Source organism: Anser brachyrhynchus, assembly GCF_964034855.1.
Source record: "Anser brachyrhynchus genome assembly, chromosome: 8".
NCBI classification, from domain to species: domain Eukaryota; kingdom Metazoa; phylum Chordata; class Aves; order Anseriformes; family Anatidae; genus Anser; species Anser brachyrhynchus.
Window position 1 is genome coordinate 23947183 of NC_137702.1, and position 20730 is coordinate 23967912.

The window sequence follows — 20730 nt, forward strand, 5'->3', positions numbered from 1 at the left end:
AGTGCAGCAAAATTGCACAGAAGTTTTGATGCAGCTGAACAGAATCTTTCTTATTTTTCACCTTTAGTTTTAACATTATACATGGCTTATCTGAAATATAATTACAGACATTTGATATCTTACTGTTTCTGTTTTAACATTAAGAACTTTTTAAACTGCTGTTGTTCAGGTTGCTGATGTGATATTTTTCTCTTTTCTGTTCACTTGTGCTCTGTCAGGCAACATGAAGAAGCGCCTGTTGATGCCTAGCAGGGGTAAGACCTTGAAGCTGCGCTCAGCTTATGCTAGGACAGTGACTTTTAGTTTCATCTGCTGGCTTGTCTTGCTTTGTGGCTAATGATGCTGTGTGTACATTCTGTGTTGATGTCTATGTTCCTTGGGTAACCATTTCCACCTGTGGTTATGCTGCTCACCTTCCAGGCTTTTCACATGCAGACAAGAAGTCATACAACCGTACTGAAGTCATGAAAAGATATATTCAGAACTGATGACCAATTTCTCATGTTGACAAAACATTTTTCTAGCAGTTTTGTGAAACTACTGAAAGCTGTGATGGTTGGTTTGAAACTAGGTGTTATTTCACTGCTTGACTTTTAAGAAATCGAAGTTTCATATATCCTGAACTACTTTAGATTCACATTGACCAAAAGAAAAAGACAGTATTTGCATCAAGTCCCAGGTTGAAGCCTCTATTTTCTAGCATGAGTGCAGTCTCACCAGTGTGAGGCTGTCTGCATGTTCTCTACTTGCAGTAGAAAATACTGCATTTGAATTTCCACAGGGGGAGAAAAACAAACAAGCAAACTTTTTGACTAAAGAATTGTCCTGAGAAGCTTCAGTTTGGAATAATGCAGAAAACGTACATATGATGTTGCTTGTCCAAATCCAGTAAAACAGACCAATTCTGAATAGGTAGGCTACAGAAATGTCAAAAACACAAAAACTTAGGTTTAGGCATTACCATTAAATAATGATGCTGCATGCCCTGATGTTAAGCTTTCTTTCTGTGTTTTAGTGGATGACTTTCCAATATATACGTGCATGCATACGTAAGTGCATGCAGAGAACACAGTAAAGATGAGGACAGTGATCTTTATGCTGTCTTACTGTCCTTGGGAACTTATACTTCGATGCTGTGCTGCTGAGTCTTTAATGTGCTCTTATGTTTGGGAAAAAAATAACAAACTCTTCTGACTTAGTCAGTTTGGCTTCCTCAGCAACTTTGTTCGGTAATGAGGGATGTAGCTGTGGAGTAGCGCTCTGAATTTCCACGGCTCCTGGTGGCTAGCTACTTATGGTCATTGCTGCTGCTCCCTGCTAAATGTCCTCATCAGCAAGGTGATTGCTGAGTCACTCAGCAGATGACACACTCCTGAAGCATGGAGATGCTGGGGCTCGAATGAGGAAAGAAGAAGAGCTGACCCCTTCCCTCAGGCTGTCTCAGTGTAAAGCTCTGGATTTCATGACCTCGGAATATTTACTTACTGCAAATGGAGGATTTATATTTTAGTGGCGGTGTTTTAAAACCTTTATCTGCTAGTATACCTATTTCATCAGATATATTTCAGCGCTAACTTCTGCTATAGTAGTTTGCACAACGCAGATCTCAGTGAGGTACCTGTTCAGGCTGTTCAGAACGCCTGCAGTGGTGCAGGCACTGATGCCTGCTGCTTTCTCTGCTCTGTTCTCAACCAGCTGCTGAAAGACTTGGAGCGTTGGTTGTTCCTGTAACTGCTAGGTAGCCAAGTATGATTCAGATCCAGAATCTGTTTACCTGCTGGAGTAGTCAGTGTTGACTACATGTTCTTGTGTGCAGTTCAGCTGAAACTTGTTGGTTGCGATTCAGTTGTGAATGGAAAACATTTGTCATGCTGCAGTTTCTACATGTGGAGTATTTTCTGATCCTGGGTTGTTGGAAGCTTTGAGATGGAGCAGGAAGGGGATCACCCGCAAGGAAAGAAGGTTTAAAGAACCTCAAGATCTGCTGTGCACGAGGGATCAGATGGTGAAAGTCTGGTAGAGGTGCTTGTGGCCTGGAGCCAGTTGTGTCAGTGCCTCTGTGCTAGTTCCCAGTTGCCTTGCATGTGAGCTGGTAAGCTTTGCTGGCTCTGGGCACACCTACCTAATGCCTGCTGCCCGTGCTGTGCCACAACTGAGGTCCTTGGCTCTGGTTGGAGTCGTACAGGCTTATTAGTTGGGTGGGATGGGTGAGGAGGAGGCATGGGGAGAAGAAGAGCACAAGTGGAAGCATTGTGGAGAAAGGGTTAAAAGCAGTGGGAGTGATGAGGCCTCGGAAACAGAATTTAGGAGCTGGTGACAGCGGTATAAAAGGATTGAAATGAACCCATCTATTCAGATGCGACTGATTTTGGGGTTATAACAGTCCTAAAATACATGCAAAAGATGAATGAGAGTTGTTATGACCAGTCAGATTCTTCTTCATAAACACAGATGCATTTACATAGCTCCTATAGGCAGTACAGGAAGGGTGTTTGTATTGTTTTGGTTTCTTTTTTTCCTCTACTTTTAGTGAGACATGGTGGCATACTGACTGGTTTGGGTGATTTTGTTCTAGGAATGTACTGCAAAGAAAAGCTGGTGTTAAAACTACTGCATGGAGAGACTGAAAAGAGTCTTCCTGCACAAATTTAGGTGCAGAAAGACATTTTGTCTACTTCTGTTGAAATAGTTTTCAAAGAGGTGTTAACTTATTGTTCTGTGAATTATCCACTTTTTTCCCCCGTGTCCCGCTGACATGCTGTGTTGGCACCTGGAAGATATTTTATGGTTTGTGTAGGTCACTGTGTTAAAGTCTCTAAAATGTGGCAGTAGGCAGCTAGTACGGTGGGCTTCAGTCGAAGTCTCTTTGCTGAAAACTGGTGATAAAAGCCTTTTGGTGCTGGGCTGTTACTTCCAGGCTTGTGGGGGAAGGTACCTGTGCTGTAAGGGATGGTTTGTTGCTGAGCTGGTGGTTTGTGATGAGTCTGTAAGGCTTTCCTTGTGGCCGGGTTTCAAAGCAATGTGAAACAGGAGATGGGTTTGCAGGGGACGAGCCAAATAGCAGATAGTATTTTTGCTTAGTGTAAAGCACTAAGATTCCTGTTTGTGTGTGTATATCGGTGGTCAGGTTTCTAAGCATTTAAACACCTGTCTTCATTTAGAATTAGGCTGTCCAATACTGCTGAAAATCAAACTGTGTGTGTAGGTTTTGGGGTGTTCTTCAGGCAGCGCTGCTGGAGGATCCGCATCTGAGGCCTTCCTACCACTCGGCAGTTAGGGGTGGTGGTTGGTGGTTAGAGTTCGGCCCTCAGAAAAGCCTGATTAGTGAAGCTCTTTGAATTATTCATATTTAAATTGAAACCTAAATCCAAAATGGCTCTGTGCACCGAATTGGTGGCTGAGGTGGGAGGAAGGCCTAGTCCATGTGCGGGTATGGGCTGGTCAGCGCGGGCTCTGTGAGGAGAAGCGGTGGTGGTGGGAGCAAAGGAAGGGCTGGGAAAGGGGAATCTTGGCAGTGAGAGACCAAGGATGAAAAGAAAGGAGACTGCTGTTACCGAGCTGCAGCCTGAACTAGTATAGCTAATTATGAAAATGTTGGAAATTGCTGAACTTTTAAGAGTACTTTGGATTTTTCCTTTGAAATTCTTGTTTTTCTCTTGCTACTGTAACTCCAGCTAAATATCTTGAACTTTTCTGTTTCTGAATCATCCCTCTTTAACACTGCAGAGCTGAACTTCTTTGAATATGACTTGTTTGGCCAGGTACAGAGAATTTTTACTGATGCTTGAATTCCAGGAACAGGAAAATACTCATCTCTATTCTCTCCCTCTACTCTATTTTAAAAGAAGGGTGTAGTTCTTAAATCTGTATTTTTGTTTTCCCACTTTAAGTCATATTGGAGGCATTATGAGGCATCCACTGGCTTCCCCAGCACTCTTCCAGCATTAGGCAGGCACGGGCAAACTCCTGCAGATTGCTATTTTTGGAGCATGAAAAGTACAGGGAGTCTCATAAGCTGTAGAATACAGCGAGATGTTAAAAATGTATAAGTTTATTCCTTTTTCCATTAAAGTTTTGGAGCTTGCCTGACAATATTCACCATGAAAAATCCCCTAGGGAAGCTGAAGGGATGTTTTATGTCCTGGGCCCTGGTTACTTTTGTCCTTACAGCTATCCAGCATGGGGTCTGTGTGATACTCTTCCATACAGATTCCTACAGGGGGAAGGGAGGGAGCACTGTTAAATTTTTTTCTCTCTTGCACTGTGTTAGCTTTCAACTAATCAAATTAGTTTTTCAGGGTCATCACGTGCACTCTAAAATTGGCAGAAAGAGAGAATGTGAATGAGTAGCCAGGACAAAGGAAAGGCTTTTCCTAGCAACGAACTTACATTGATAAAAACGGTAGTGGGTCAAGCTCCATGTAAAACACTGAAAAATTGGAGAGGGTTTATAGAAGAGCCATGAAAACGGTGAAGAGACTGGAAAACACACAGTATAATGGAAAATACTTCCATCAAAGCAGAAGTTGTAGATGTTTGTCTCTGCTGACAGGAGCAGCAGAAGTGTAATAATAGAGGGCTTTTTAGTCCAGCTGGGAATGGAATAATGAGCTGCAGTAGCCAGAAGGTACGGCAGAAAAACTTTGGCTGGAAAAAAGCTGCAATTTTTTGAGTGAGGTTAATTAACTGTTGGAATACCTTGCTTCTGCTACTGGGGATTTCTAAAGCAAAATGGAGCGTCGATCTAACTTAATGTGTTCTGGTTCATTGTCTCTCAGCTCCTTTCAGGGAAATGAGAAAGGACTCCTGGAACTGGAAGCCTTGTAGCTTCATCAGCCTAGCATTAGTTTAATTATCAAGAGATGAGCATGAAAATGGAAATAATGTTCTTGATCAAAAACGGCTATCGAGGGTGGGAATACAGAGAAATCCTCTAGCATCAGCTATGTAGGAAACTAGACTTATCTGGAAGGTCTTTTCTTGGCTGACTTAGACCTTGCAGAAACTTACCTGGATGCATAAGCTGCATTAAAATTCTGCCTTTATCAGCAGTGGCACTGGCTGCCCTTCCAAAGATGAGGCCCAAGAAAATCTGTCCATCCAGGGTGTAAACAAGTGGGAATATTGCTCCTTTAATGAATAATGCAGTACTGGGGGAAAGGTCCTGGCTTTAGCTGTTGATATCCAGATCAGCGTAATGCTGACTAGTGTCGACAGAGGAAAAAATTCTCAGTGCTGCTTAACGCAAGGACCGTTTCTTGCCAGCAGCAGCATAGCTGGGAAGAATGACAAGTTGCTTGAAATGCTTTTTGGAGACCCTAAGAACCACATGCCTATGCAATTTCCTTGCTTTAGATTATATGCCAAAAGTGCAGATTATTTTTGAGAATTTCTCTTAGCATTTTGTATTCAGATGTTGAATGATTTTTTTCCACTTGTCTTCAGCTCAGCCATGACGCTGTGACAAGTTTCTTTTGGTGCTATGGAGAAAGATCTGGAAATGAAATCAGGGGATGGGCTTCACGCTCTATGAATCAAATAGTGAAAACCATTTTATTTAAGAGGGATGGCGTGGAATAAGATACAAATGTTGATTTAATGAGAGTAGAATGTATATCCCAAGGCTTTGGTAGGGAGCAGGTGCAATTAATCTGAAAGGAGATGAATGGATAAGAATGCAAGGGCAGAATTGTGAATGACCCTAATGATACAAAGCCTGAACTTCTAAGCATAAGTGGAGTTTACATGTGATAAATAGCATACATATATATATATGATACATATATAAAGTGGAATGCTCCTAATTCTAAGTACAGTGAATAATTCAGTGATTTGTAGTTTACAGTTTGAATGAACAAATCCTAAAGCAATGGGATGTATGGCTTTGTTTCTTTTTTTTAACCCCTTGATGTGTTACAGTCAGAATATACCACGCTGTTCCCTTTAGGAAAGAGGGTGAACAGCAGTGATTCACTCAACCCTGAGACACAGGTCCTGGCTCTCCGTTCTGAACACACCAGTCCAAGGGCAGCTACTGACTCCTCAGAGCTGGATGTCACTGCCCAGGCAGCATTAGAAGGGACATTAGAAGTGCTCTTAGCAGAAGGTCCAGCTTTGCATGACCAAGCACATCAGCTGTGGGATGCCATGAAGCACGCTAGTGTGAACTGTTAGACTGAGCATTTTAGGAACTGCTGTCCAAATCCAACCAGGTTAACGTGCAGGGGTTAGTGGAAGGAGGTGGGTAACAAACCACTGCTTACTAAGTCATACAAAATAGAAGCTGCTCTTTTGGGAATTTATTTGGAATTACTGGTTGTTTAATGTCGTCTTGGGTTTATCTGTCCAACAGATGATCACTTCTGTGTTTCATTAGAACAAAACAGTCTGTGTTTCTGTATGTGTTGCATGGGGCTGAGCTACTGTATTCTGAACTATGTGAACCTTTCCTTTTTTTTAACCTTAAATCTTTTTTTTTCCTTTTCCTTTGCCAATCTTGGTAGGAACTTACTTAGGTAAGTAAATTGCAATTTTAACATTGTTTTTATATACAACAGAATTTTAAGAAAATGTTAGTCTAGGTGGTATTTGGTACAATTTATGGTCTGTTCTGCTTGTTGCACTTGCATTCCTGAAGGTTTATAGTCTTTGATTGTTAGAAGTTGGACACTCAATCTACTCACAGTTGTAACAGACTCTTGGCAGTTTAAGAAAGAGAAAGGTACTAAAGCCTTCTTGTAGGCTTGCAAAGACTATGTGTGTATATGTCAACACATGCTTTTTCAAGTGAACCGGTAACTTGGAAATAAAATTCTTGTTCGTCAAGCCTCATTCATGCATGTTTGTTTTTTATTTTTAATAGCTTGCTCACAAACGTGGTACTGTTGGTGTTTTCCTTCCTGCTGGGAAGGATGGAATCCCAGGAGGAAGATTACTTTTGAAAAAGGAAAACACACATAAAAAGTGTGGATTTTGAAAGCAACTTATTTTAGTATAGTTTGTATTTTAAACTTTTGAAAGTATTGACTGAATTCTCTGTGTTGATTGTGACTGAAGATGTGCTTATGAACGTTGCTGCATATTGCATGTTCTGCATGATACTTTTCTTAGGTAAGCAGGAGTAAAAACAAGATACTATGTGTGACTAATTGCTTGATGTCTGGAAAGAGGAAAAAAAAGATTAGGTTCACACGAGATGAAGGACCTGTATTTTTGTGCATGGTGGATATGCTGAAGATTGGAGTTAGTAAGTTCTAACAACTATAAATTAAACAACTTCAGTTTATTTCCAGTGGCCGGAGGCTGGGCTGTTCTTCTTCCTTGATGCTAGGGTCAGCTATGTACATACAGACTTCTGTGCCATGCTTTTAAATGGGCTGTGAATATACAGGCAACAGTGTGTATGTTCAGGTGTAGAAAAGCACTAGAAGATTTCTGCTAAAGTAGAAAAGAAGCCATGGTTGGTGCTTATTGTGCAGCTTCTTGATGCTTGATGTAGTAACTACCTGAAAGCAGCTCTGAGCGCCAGTCTGTGCTGGGCACGCTGCTCAGGGTTTAGGCTCTCCTCCTCAACGTGGCACTTATGCATTGTGTGGAGTTGGCCTAAAAATAATAATAATAAACAAACCTCCTGCAGCTGAAATTCAGTCTGTAATATCTGAATGGCACCATTCATTAAATCTAAAGAGTTAGCCCCAAATGCTATGAGATTGTTACATGGGCAGAACCAGGTAGGTAGACTGCGAGGGGGTATCTGCAGCTCTGATACTTCGAGCATGGAGGGTTCATTAGGCCTTAGGAACCTGCTGTGGACTAAAATCTCATCTGTAGCTGTGCTTATGCTCGAGGAACAGTTCTGAGGTCTTGGTCACTAAGTTGTCAGGAGTGGAGGCATGCTTCGAGGGTCTCCGTTAGTCTCTGTACTGTGATGAGTTGTTTTGTTACATTTCAGTAATGATGTAGAATCGTCTGTGGCAAAGGATGTCTGTGCTTATCTCTGGATATACATTCAGTTTACCTCGTCTTCACTTAATCCTCTGGGACTTCCTCTTTATTTCAATGTATAGCACAGGCTTTGGCAGGAAGAACTGTATAGGAGGAGGCTTTCCAGGGCCTCATTTTTTTTTCCATGCTACAGAAAATAAACAAAAAACCCACCTTGCATTTTTAGAATATATTTCAGTTTCTTTGGCTGCAAAAGACCGGAAGACCTGCTTGGAGCCATCACCGTAGACCTTTATATTTGTGGTATTCAGTTTAGCTCTTAGAGGCGCATGTCTCATCTCTTGCACAGAAGCCACTGAACAATTCTGGGTGAGAATCCATTGTTTCCAGTGCAGATGCATCCTGTTGACTTGACAGCTGTTTTGCGATGGGTTACAGATGTTGAGCTTTCTGCTTCTTGTAGGTGGCTGTAACGGATAAAGGTTGTTCACTTGGAAGCAGCACTTCAGCTGTGCATATACTTTTACTCTAATTATTTTTATGGCAAACTGAAGCTAGTCTTTTTTGTCTGTTTTTATATTGATTCTTTCAAACTCCAGTTATCCAAGTGTGACTACAGGGAAAATTCACAGGTAGTTAAGATTAACATGCTAATTGGTACCTTATTACTCTGATAGCAAGAACATAAATTGTACTGAAACTGTAACTTTCTATGCCGTAATTTACTGGAGCAAAACTTTGTCATGGGCAGCTTATCCTGGTGGTTGTAGCTTTTGGTGAGGAATATCCCTGTTCTGAGACCACTGTTTCCTCACTGTTTGAGGACTGAAGCTCTGAGGCTCAGAGCTGGAAGCAGTTCTTTGCAGCCCTCGGTCGGTGTCAGTCTCAACATCTCGTTATGGAATATTCTGGGTTAATTCCGGTGCTTAGAAATAACAATTTTAGTGTCTATTGGCATCCAGAGCTAGTCATCACAGCAGCAACCGCAACATATCAGCTGCTCCTGGCATCAAGTATGTTCTTAGTAGGAGAAAAGAGCTAATCCTAAGCGTGGTTAAAAAGAAATACGTGGCTTCAATCCAGGGACCAGCGTCAGTGGATTTACATCTCTCAGAGCTCCCGTGAAGGAGGAAAATGCTATCTTTCTGGTACGGAAGGGGGAGGAAAAAAACAAGCGCTAGGGCTTAGCCCTTTGGGCTGAAGCCAACAGATTCAGGTTGCATCCTGCTGGCTGTGCTGTTTCCCAACATCCGTGGGGCTCTTTGTCCATCCATCTCCGACGGCTGCTCACAGCTGCGTTTTGCATGCGATTGCTGCTCCTGTGTGTTTTTTTCTATTTATTTAAAAAAAAAAAAAGTGTGATTATCTGGCGCTTACATTGCCTTTGTCAACATCCAAAGGTTGTTGCTGGTCATCTTACTTGGTGCCTGGTACATCTGTTTTACAGATCCAATGGAAGTCTTTTTGGCAACTATTTCTTTATCTCTGTGCATACGTAGGTACTAAAACATTGCAGAAAGTGAAGCTATGCATGTGTCTTCATGTTTAAAGTAGCTAACTGCATACATCTCTACAGAATGAAGAATAAACTTGGTGTAAACCATTGATTTAACGTGATGTCACGATGCTCAGTGTCCCTCGTTGCGTCATTCTCCCTCCCAGCATGTTATTGTGCCCTGTGCTTCCCGGCATACTTGCCGCGAATACTTTGAGTTTGCTATTACCAAGGAGAACTTCGAGGAATCTGTTGGAGTGTAGGCCATCAGCTGTAAAAGTCCATTTTTGCTGGATTCTGAAAGGGCTTTGCTGTTTCATCACAACCTAGCTGGCTAACTGTAAGAGATTTCAAAATCCAAACCAAAAGGATAGTGCTGGGAAGCTTGTTATTAATGTGAAAGCGGAATTCCTACTGGTAGCTACCTCTGTAGCCAGTGACAGCATTTGTAGTAACCGTTTTGTTTTGTTACACTGACCTTTTTGGTTTTCAGCCAGAAGAGGCTGAGAAAGATGGTTTGGTGCATTGATGTTAAAGAAATGGTGTTTTCTGGGAGCATGCATCTCAGGAAAACTAAATGGTGGTAACAAAAGTGTTTGTTAGATCTTCCTCTCCATTCTGTGCCATACCGTGCTGGGTTGCAGCAACACTTTGCTCTCGTGTCCCAAGACCTTTGTGTGTCCCGCAGGGTCTCGTAGATGCACGGCACAGTTCGGTGCATGTGTGATGGGGAATCTGTTGGTATGGCAAGTGGCAGTCTAGGAAAATCAAGCCTTGGTGCTTCACGGTGCTGTTAGCGTTGCTGGAGGAGGGCTTTGCGTGGAGTGCTGTGCTCTGTGACGGATGGAGCTGAGCCTGTGGCAGTATTCACTGGTGGTAGGTTCAGAGCAGGTTAGCAACGACAGTCTGTTTGCTAACAGTTTGTGTCTCGTGACTGAGCTGGATCGTTCCCTGGGGTCCAGGGATGATAGGAAAGATTGTGTTTGTTGCTGTCTTGACAGTATAATACCTTCCTCTTTCTCCTCCTTGATATCAGTGAATTCCTCAAAAGCTAAAGCAGAACATCAGATTTTTCCAAAGACTTGAGGAAAACTTCAGATCTGAAAGAGGAGATGGACTTGCAGCAGTAGTTTGAAGAAAGGTGTGAGAAACTGGAGAAAAGACTGAGAGAATGAAATGTGCTTTTAACTTGGGGGCTCTGCTCTTCAAACCATGTTGTTAAGGAAGTTCTTTTCTTAGTCACGTTCCAAGGAGGGGAGAAGTTAGTTTGGTAGAAAACTCTTTATTTTTTAGCAAAACAACACCGTTGCAATCATAGTTGCGTGTTTTGATTTTGTACTTTTTCTGTCTTGGAAAAGCAATGGTCTTACCAGCTCTATTCTCTTTCCTGTTTGTTAGGTCTGCCTAACCACGGACAAACCAGACAAATGGTAAGAGAATGTTCATTTAACCAAAACAGGGAAAAGAAAAAGAATGATTATTAACCCTCCCTAGATAGCACACCCCATTAAACCGTAGTGCTTCACTTCCGTCTTTGCTGTTTGCAGCTGGTCATACTTCCCGAGCCATTGAAAAGTTGGAAAAAATGAAGTAAAAATAATATTTTGGGGCGTATGAAAGGTCCAAGTGGTTAAATAAAATTTAAACCTCAAATCAACTGATGTTCCATTCAAACAATCTCATTGACATATTTTGTTTGTGCTCGTAGGGAAACTGAGTGGCTGTTCATAGCAAAGGTCTGGATGTGTTTCTAGGTGGAATGTGTTTCACTTGAAGGAGGAAGGCTTAAATGATGGAAGGATTTAATTTGGAAAAGTTTCTTGTTTTTTTTTCTTTAGGAAGTTGGTGTTTGAGTTGTCTTCTGAGAATGCTTGTTCTGTTACGTTCTTTTATTTTTCTGGAGTAAAAATGATTCCTAGCCTTTCATCCATTATGCTGAGTTTTATCAAAAGACAGAAGCAAATAGCCAGTCTGATTGATGCATCTCTGGCCAAATGCTTTCTCATGAAACTCACCTCAGTGTGAAAGGGCCAGCACAAGGGCTCTGCACCACTTTACCCCTTGCTGACGGCTTATGTGAGACCCTGACGTTACATCTCTTTGCTCATGGGAGAGAACTTGAAGCATCATTTATTTTTATTTTTTTCCCTGGAAAAGATCTGCTTCTGGCGTTGATAAAGTGGAGTTTGCCTCAGTAGGTGAACTGCCACGATGCATTAGTGTCAGCAGAGTCCCTCTGACATGGGTAAATCAGCAGGTCTGAGCTATGGTCACTGCAGAGTGATCACAAAGATTATTAAATCTAATAATGTTCTCGGACGGTGGGCAGTATTAGGAGGCTATAGCTTGAGCATGCTAGTCTGCTTGTAATAACGAAGCATCCGTTTGGCTTGGTACTTGAGCATCTGATACGAAGTAGTAAATTGTATTTATCTATTCCTCGTTGCATTTAGCTTCACTGCTCGTCACTGAGGAGACTGGCTACTTGTTTGTGTCTGCTGTATAAACCAGCTCAGTGCAGGGGGAGAGATCTGTGATGACCCAACGCTTTTTAGCTGCAAGGGAGGAAACCTTGAACTGCCTTGATTGCTTGATTAAAATATGCCACTGAACCCGAAAGGCCACGTTTAGGATGTACCATTTGAACCATTGTTCTGTGCAGGTAGAGAAAAGGCGACCTGAAAGCACCTGGGTGCCCCTCCTAGGTATTTCCAAGAACGGTCTCTGGAGTTGTTTTCCTGCCTGTATAGCACGTGGAGAGAAAACATCCTTCACAACACTCATGAAAGGATTTTCTTGGAGAAATCTGGAGGGGAGGGGGAACAAAACCCTTTCACTTGAAGCCTTTTCCTTAATAAATTTCAAATATAAAAGCACTTCTTGAAGTATTTCAGTGGTTTGCCGTGGTGCCAAAACTGTTGTGTATAAGATGGAGCTGGGCAACTAAGAAATAAAATTGTTACTGCACTTGTATGCAACAGCTTAGGATTTTTAAAGGTGGGATTTTGTTTGTTTAGCTCTAAAGTCCTCCTTTTCTACAAGAAGCAGATCTGTCTAGTATAGTCAGTTAAGGCTGGTCAGAAAAGTCACTGATCCTTTTTTTCCCATCCTCAGATAAAATGTGAGAGATGCAGGGTTTTGCTGTTTTGTTTTTTTTTCCTCCTTGGTGGACAAGCCAGCGTCTTCCCTTTCTAAGTCAACATACAAAACCTTGGCTGGGCTTTTGCCATAACCTGACATTTATGGGCTTGAGTACCTCATGTCCTTACCTTTCCTTTTGAGGTGGATCTCCCCAGCCAGATCTCCCTCTGCGTGCTCAGTTTCCTATTTTGCGGATAGAACAGGAAGCTTTGGTTCATCTGGGGAGGTGTTCTGGCCTGTTACGTACCAGCATTAAATTTCTACTGTGGCATTTTCTGACCAGCTTTAATTTACGCATATCCATTTTCCTGGGCCCTTATTTTGTATCTCTCCTGACTGTCCAGTGTTACTGCTTTCAGTGGGATTTCTCAATGCGCTTATCAGCAGGAAGAGGGGCAGCAGAACTGGACTTCAAATGATCAAGGACAGCTGCATTTGCGAAGCTTAATCGTTTGCTCCCTTGTATCTGCACCTCTCTTAATAACAGCTCATGTTTTTCCAGTTGAGTGGAAGGGGGCTACTGCGGGTTTGGAAAATGGTAGCTGATTTGCAAAGCAAACATGTTATATTTGGGAAATCTGTGTTGTTAAATGCTCAAAATGATTTCATGATGAAAGGTGTTAAGCTTTGTAGATCTAGATTTGTTTTCAACAACTTATTTAACGATGATAGTATATACTAAAATATTAACCTCCTGAGAACGAAAAGGATGTGGGTAAGTTTTGTACCCCAGAATAACTGTAAATTCTGTTTTTTTCATATATATATTTCATGCTGTGTAGCTAGATTTCTTTACCTGAAATCACTAGAGTTGCTCTAGGTTTATGGTAGTAGCTGAAGTCTGTCTCATGCTCAATCTTTCAAGTTTGATGTCATCTTACAGACACACAGAACAGATTAACGGTGATGCTTTCCATTTATTATTTGTCCTATCGCTGGAGTATTGCTGCCCTATTGTATATTGCAGGTGCCTAACTTCTGCTGCTTATGAACAGTTGCTTTTTTGTGAATTCTTTATTCATTCATGGGCAAGAGGGTACATATCAGAAACTCTCAACAACTAACATGAAAACTTTTAACTCTTTTCCTTTGTTTGAGTGCTTATCACATGCTATTGCAGGTTTGTTGCAGTCCATAATTGTACTTTTTTATGTGTCACGTCAGGGACCAAGCCGAAACTTGCTGCTCAATGGGAAATCATACCCAACAAAAGTCCGATTAATTCGTGGTGGATCCATGCCTCCAGTGAAAAGGAGGAGGATGAACTGGATTGATGCACCAGACGATGTTTTCTACATGGCCACTGAAGAAACCAGGTAAGACGCTTGGATTTTTCAGCGGATTTAAAGGAGGCCTTTTGGTTTTTGTTCCACGTGGGGATCTGTTCAGCAGATCTGCTGCTGCAGACTGGATGCCACACAACTTCTGGTGTTTAGGTGGATAAAGGCTATGATAGATCTAATCGTGTCTGATAGGCCTAATCAGGCACTTGCTTTCCAGAGAAAGTAGGTTCTTCTTCTTGAGCAGTTCCTTTAAGATGTTGGCAATGACTTGGGAGGCAGACTGAGGTGGGACACTCACCTGATGTAGACCCATAGATGCCTTTGGAGGACCTACCTCAGTGTCTCAGAAGGAGAGTAGGGCCTTCTGGCTCATGGGTAATACTGAGGATCTGAGCCTCCTATATACAGGGTTCTCCTTTGCTATTAAAGCTTTTATGTTTGCATCCACTGAAAACCGCTGAATTATGCATAGCGTTACCCATTCTTGCAGTATGTCTCTGCCCTGGTACAGATTGTTTTGGCCACAATAATTTTTTGAGGCTGCACACGCTCTGAATGCCTTCTTGTGTGCTGACGTCTCTGCTGTAGTGCTTCCCAGAACACTTCTCAGCCTGCAAAGTGTTTCAAGTGTCAAGTGACTGTTCTGTGGGCCTGTTACAAGGTGGGCTTTGAACACAGGCTGGGATGGTGATGTCCAAGTTACCGTGCATCTGTGCATCTCACCCCAGTTCATATCTTTAGCCTGCCTTTCTATTTTCCTTCTCTGTTCCTGCAAGGTGCTGTGAAGGTAAGAAGTGAGGTCCCCAATATAAATGAAAGCAAAGTGAGAGAAATAATTAAATTTTGAGGGCATTTCTTTTTTCCTGTTGTCATCTTGCCCTGGTGAAGGGGTGCTGGGATCCTGATACAGATCTGACAAATTCACATGCCATTGTAAACGCAGGGTTTTCAGTCTCCGATTCAATCCTCAGATGCTTAAGGCTTATTTCATAATCCTACAGCTATAAAACACTTCTTGACATCTTTATTGTCCAAACCACAAGAAATGCTGTAGATTTGCAGTACCAATGTCTCAGTACTACTACAAGGTCCTGCTCTTTGATCTATACAGAACAGAGAGAATATTCATCAATATCGGTCATGAGAACTACTTACTGCAGGGGCACAGAATTGTCTGCTTGTACAGGACCACAGAGCATGGCAGGAAGGATCAGTCTCACAGCGACCGACATATCTCAAACAGAAATCGTAGCACAGTGATAGACATCAGCTCAGTGAGACGATATCTCTTCCATTTAAAAAAAATTAAAAAAAGGAAAAAAAGAACAGGCTTCTTTGTCCAAGAGCTTTGCTGCTTAGCTGACTGATCAGAGTGCTGAAAAGAGATGTTTGGCAGCCTGCTGAAAAGCAGGGGAAGGTTGAGCGATGTAGCATTGTAAGCGGCACGGGTTTTCTGCTGGGCATTTCACCTCGAACTTTTCCCTGGACCATCTGCTGCATTCCAGTATCAAGAATGTAAGACTTGTTTGTGAGCTCTGAAACAATTTGAGCTTTGTGTTGGCTCCGTAGCAATCAATCTCACAGCAATATCTGCATATCATCCTCCAGCTGAGGGTCAGGCTGTGTTTTCTGTCACAGAAAGTAGGTTCTCCTAAGATTTCACCCCCCTCTCTGCCCCCTTTTGTATGGTGCTGCTGAGAACGGTGCTAGAAAACTGGATAGCTTTGAGGGAGCAATTAGAAAAGTTGGTAGATTGAAAGGAACAAGTCTTTGAATTTAGGCCTCTCAGTACGGAGCTCAGCACGTCTAATTTATGCAAGTGGAGGCAGAGCGTGACCTGATCAGAATCTAGAACTGCTGAGAGACGTATTTCTGGTGGCGGTGTGTCTAACAGCACACGCGGACGCGCTAAGAAGCTCCACTGGCTGTAACAGTAAGTCAGCTTCAGCCGAGTGAGTCTTTGCAAAATCATCACATCGAGGTTCCCCCTGCTCCCACACGCTTCCACCCGGCTCTCTCCTTTCCCCACCCCGTGTCCTATCAGCTTGAGAAGAAGCTGGAGAAATGGGGACACTGAGCAAACAAGAGACCCATCTATTTGTGTGTATGTGGCAGGTTTGTTCTGTTTGGTGGGCAAAAAGTCATGTGGAGAGAACCAAATCTCACTGCGGCCAATTGAAAATTGTCACCTGAAGGTGTTGATTTATCCATGCTGGTGGCAAGAAGGGTATATTGAGTGGGGGAGTATTTTGACCAGTTTCTTCTGGGAACGTGTCTTTATAAAAGAGAGATTTGGCCCCAACAATGCTGAGTAATCAAAAAAGATAGCAGTTACCTCTGGGGAACGGATAGTCCAGCTGTGGATTGTAAAGCCATGTGGCTGCCCTTCCTCTCGTGCAGCGCCAGACCTCTCCCGGTAAGTTAAACCTTCAAGGAAGGAGGCCGTGAGGACAGGCTTCCTTATCACCCCTCCTCGCTGTCCTGGTCCCGGCACTGAACCAAGGCTGTGTGTGATGGATACTCGTGGGCTGCTGCTGTGAATATTTATCACCTTCCTTTTTAATCTTTGACCATTGGAACATATTCTGGAAATGATTTTCCCATTTTGATTATATCGTACATTTTATTGTTGTTGCTTTGCTTTTTTTTAAGGCACTTCCTCTAGCTCTAAGCCTGGTGTTGTCAGAAGGAAGCGAGTAATCATTCTGTATTGTTCCTTTCCACCTTGTTTTTCTAATTTCAAGCCTTCAGCGTGTCCCTCTCTGTGTTTTACTTTCTCTCCTGATGGAAATCTGCTTCCTGCAACTGATCAGACTTAATGCTAGCCTTGTAACGTGTAGGGAAACTTAACAAATGCAAGACTTGAATATTGCCCGTTTCTAGGTCAGGCACGTGCAGACACCCTGTTAGTAATCCTGGGGTGGTGCCGGGGAAGGATAAGTCTCCAGCGTTGGTTCCCTCATTAGTGGCTGTCGTGGAGCTCCCCCGTGGGAGCTCAGCCCCGGGGCACAGCTCCGTGGGAGACGAGATGCTGCCGGGCCGGGTTCCTGTTGAAGAGGCAGCTGTGTGCACCTGCTTGGAACGGGCGATGTCTGAGATGGATGAACAGGCGGGGAAGCAACCAAAGTTGCCAGAAGAGATTTGTTGTAGCTGGGCTTTGGAAATTCCCACAAAGCTGTCCGCGGCACGTTGTGCGGGTGTGTTTGCATGCATCAAAAGAAATTAGCGGTGTGGGAGCCGGCTGTCATAACTGTTTCGTGTGTTGTGCTTACAGCAGGAGACCCCGGTCCTGCGAAACTGCACCAGGACGTCCTCTGCTCCTCTCCAGGGAGAGGGCTCTGGAACAGCCAAAGCAGTTGCCTCTTCATTGGTGGGGTTTACACAGGGCGAAACAAAAGTTCCCCGGGGAAGACCCTGCCAAAATAAACAGCGGCAGTCTGTCGCGTTAAGGAGCAGCCTCTGCATGTGCAGGCCCGGCTTCGCTTGGAGAAACAAGAGAAGCCCACAGTGCCTAAGCCTTCGGTCTCTGTAACAGCCTCCTTTCTTCCTTTCTGTCTGCAGGAAAATCCGCAAGCTGCTTTCCTCCTCCGAAGCCAAGCGAGCCGCCAGACGCCCTTACAAGCCCATTATCCTCCGGCCGATCCAGGCAGTGCAGCTGCGCCAGCCCATGAACGATGAACCCATAATCATTGAGGATTAACACATGCTGAGCAGCTCTCTGGCCGACGGTGGATCTGCCCAAAAGAATCTCTCCTCCGATGTATACTTGAGTTTCTATGGCTACAGCATTGAACTAACTGTTGAAGAGAGGGAACTTCTGAGGAACTGTTTTGCATCTTTTAAACCCTTAAAAGGAACTCAGCCCTGCTCTGAGCCTCTGACCACAGACTGCTCTCTCTCTCTTTCTCTCTCTCTTTCTCTCTCTCGCGCGTGCTCTCTCCTTCTCTCTCCTTTCTTTTTATTTTTATTTTTGGTAGCCTATTTTCCCCTTTGCTTCTACCCCTTTTGTAGACGGGGGAGGGAAAGTAAGTTTAACTTATTAAGAGAATGTGGACTAGTACTTTTTAGCTTTGTTTCCTCTTCTGATGTACGAAGAGCTAGAACCCTTCATTTTGTGACTGAGCTCTCGTTGCAAAGCCGTTTTTACGAGGCTGTGTTGTAAGATTTTTTTTTTTAATTTTGTGGACGGTGCCATTTTTTATTTCATTTATATTATTTCTTTTGTAGATAAATTTCCAACCTTTAACCGATATTTGGAAATAGGAGCTGAAAGCCAGCCCCAGGTTCAGCCAGTTTTCTTTGGTCCTGTCCCTTCTGTTTTTTGGATAATTTTGCACGGCCAGTTGTGCTCATGCACAAGACAGAAACAACTCAGGCTGAGAAAGGAGTGAGCTAAGAACCGAAGACCCTTGCAGAACATTACACTACCGTGTGCAGTGGAGGCCAGGCTGCCAGAATTAGGTGTCCTTACTCTAGTCAATCCCTGGGAGATCTGGCTTGCAGCAGTTCTCTCTGTAACCAGCAGTTAGCGTGCTGCCTTCTCTCTGACATCTGGAATCCTACGTGCTGTCGTACCACCGAGACCCAGCAGTAGGCCCAGCAGTCCAGCAAGTGTAATGAATTGCTTTGCTCTGGCTCCAAGAGTCAAGTACACCAATGCCCAGGGACATTTTGCTTAGAATTCTGAACCTGTTTGTGCATCAGTGTTTTTGGACACATCTCTCCCCAGGACAAAACCTGGTTCCTCTTAAATTGCGTTACTGTACGTTTCCCATTTGGACGGGAATTTAAATTACAGCTGGGTTTTAATTTGAACACATTGTGTCTGAAGTTAAGTGTTTTTTTCCCCCCTTGACATTTCTTGTGTTTGAGGTTTCTTGCATCTCTTGAACTTCTTATGTATTTGCAAGTCTGTATAATTTCTTTTTCATATGTCTTCTCATTGCAGTGCATTTGCTGAATGCCCTGCTCTGTTTCGAAAGGATGTAAACTATCATTTGCAACTTGTGCTGATCTGTACATGTACCTGCCTCAAGCAGACACAGCATGTAATAACCCCCAAGTCATTCCATATGTGTCAGCAGTGAGATGAGCCAAAGTTGTATTTGGGTTATCACAGTCCAACCGTGATTCTGTGCAGCTCTGCTGACCCGCCGGGTTAGACAGAAAGGAATCCCCACAAAATGAAAACAATTCAGTTAACTTTACTTAATAAACCTGGAAAGTGAGCTTTTGTGAAACATCTGCTTTTTGTCTCTTGTGGAACAGCTGCCAGCACCCTTGCTCAGGGTGCCATCTGGCTGGCGCGCGGCGCCTGCGCTCCCTTCTTTCGATCCGAGAGCCGTGTTGTGCTCCGAAGTGTTTGCATAGCCGCGGTGCCTCCCCGGGCAGTTGTGTTGTGCGGGGTGAGAGTCATTCATAGCTCGATTTCCCCTAACACGCAGTTCAAATATTTCTGACGCTTCCGAATCCCACTTCCTCCTCCTTTTAAGCACCGCAGCAGATGCCACGCCGGAGCTCTGAATGAGCCTTTTGTCTGCCGTGCCTCGTGCATCTTGCCGAGGGGTGGCACGGCTCTGACATGTGGCAGGAGGAAAGAAGTCCCGGGGGGTTAGCAGCAGGCCGTGCCGGTGTCCAAGTGCCTCCTTTCCACGTTTGCTCCTTGCTGGGGTAAGCAGTGGGTTCTGCCTGTCCTCAGTTGCTGCCTGGGAGTGGCGAGATTTACTCTGGCTGGGAGTAGGCGTGCAGCTTAGCAGAGGCTTATCCTTCGCTGCCTTTCACGTTTTCCTCTCCAAGACTTAAAAGCAGGAGGGGCAGCGGATCCTGAAGGATACTCGGTGTGAAGGGCACCGGGCTTACCAGACAAAAAGCCTCCAGGCCGCCCGCGAGCACGGTGCAGGACTGTGCCAAAGTCCTCTGGCAGTTCTCCTTCGCCTTCATCGGTCTGCGGGGTTAATTCTAGGTACGCAAGAAATCCTGCTGACAGCAGGAAGGTTTTGTAACGCTTGGCTTTTTCTCTGCGAGCGAAAGGTCTCACAGGAGTCTTCCTGTTGCAAAACGAAATCAGAAAGAGATGGCTTTGAAAAGTTTGTGTCCTAATCAGCCCCAGCCCATCGGCAGCGGGATGAGGAGCTGGTGTCCAGCCGTGCTCTGCCAGGTCCCCTGGGGCAGCAGCGGGTGCTGGGGGAGCTGCAGGTGGGGCAGCAGCGGCCGAGCTGTTGGCGGGAGGTGAGGCGAGCTCAGAGCACACGAAGTGGCTACGAGAAACCACTTGGGGGTGCCAGCTGTGCACTTTCCACCAACTTAAAAGCTTTCCTGGAGCGGCTCCAGAGGTTACTTTGGAAATGAGTCCGGGCAAGTAGAGAGAATATCCTGTGCTGCCATGACTTTGAAGGATCCCTCGCGTGTCCTTTAATGTGGATGCCATTTTTAAATATGTTACAGCAGGCTTCGCTCCCTTGTGTTTCGCCGCCTTAGTTACATTTGTACCTGCTTGGGAAGAGGGCTGGGAAGGTACGTGTAGCAACCACAGAAAATTAACAGGTCTCAACAAGTGCCGCGAAGCAGTCGGTCCCACCACTGACCTGTCCAAGCCTGAGCCGTTCCTCTCCAGCACCTCTCCCAGACCAACCTCTCCTCTATTCAAAATCACATCCTCATTCACACGCTGATGCGTTGCTGTTGCAGGGAGTGTCTTTAATTTTATCTCTTTATTTTCCTGCTGCCTTGCAAACAGGTACACGCAGCTGGGGCAGCGATTCGTTTTCAGTGTCCCTTCCACCTCCTAAACAGCCCTTGAGAGGGAAGGGGACAGCACGTGCTCAAGGAGGGGAGCCCCGGCCAGATGACTTGGGGTACGTTTGCTCC

General features: G+C 44.1%; 1 protein-coding gene across 7 annotated transcripts in view; it reads left to right on the forward strand.

Annotated features, from left to right (window-relative positions):
- The window catches only part of MTA1 (metastasis associated 1), an 81741-nt gene extending 62650 nt beyond the window's left edge, over positions 1–19091 (forward strand). For 2 of the 7 annotated variants that reach the window (XM_080602078.1, XM_080602077.1), the window contains exons 17-21: positions 219–254; positions 6504–6515; positions 10838–10869; positions 13745–13896; positions 17425–19091. In XM_080602078.1, the coding sequence (XP_080458204.1) occupies positions 219–254; positions 6504–6515; positions 10838–10869; positions 13745–13896; positions 17425–17563 (371 nt within the window). In that variant the 3' untranslated portion in view covers positions 17564–19091. The remainder of the gene's footprint in view (positions 1–218; positions 255–6503; positions 6516–10837; positions 10870–13744; positions 13897–17424) is intronic. The other 5 variants (XM_080602080.1, XM_080602079.1, XM_080602083.1 and 2 more) reach the window with 3 other exon arrangements.
- The last annotated feature ends 1639 nt before the right edge of the window (positions 19092–20730 follow it).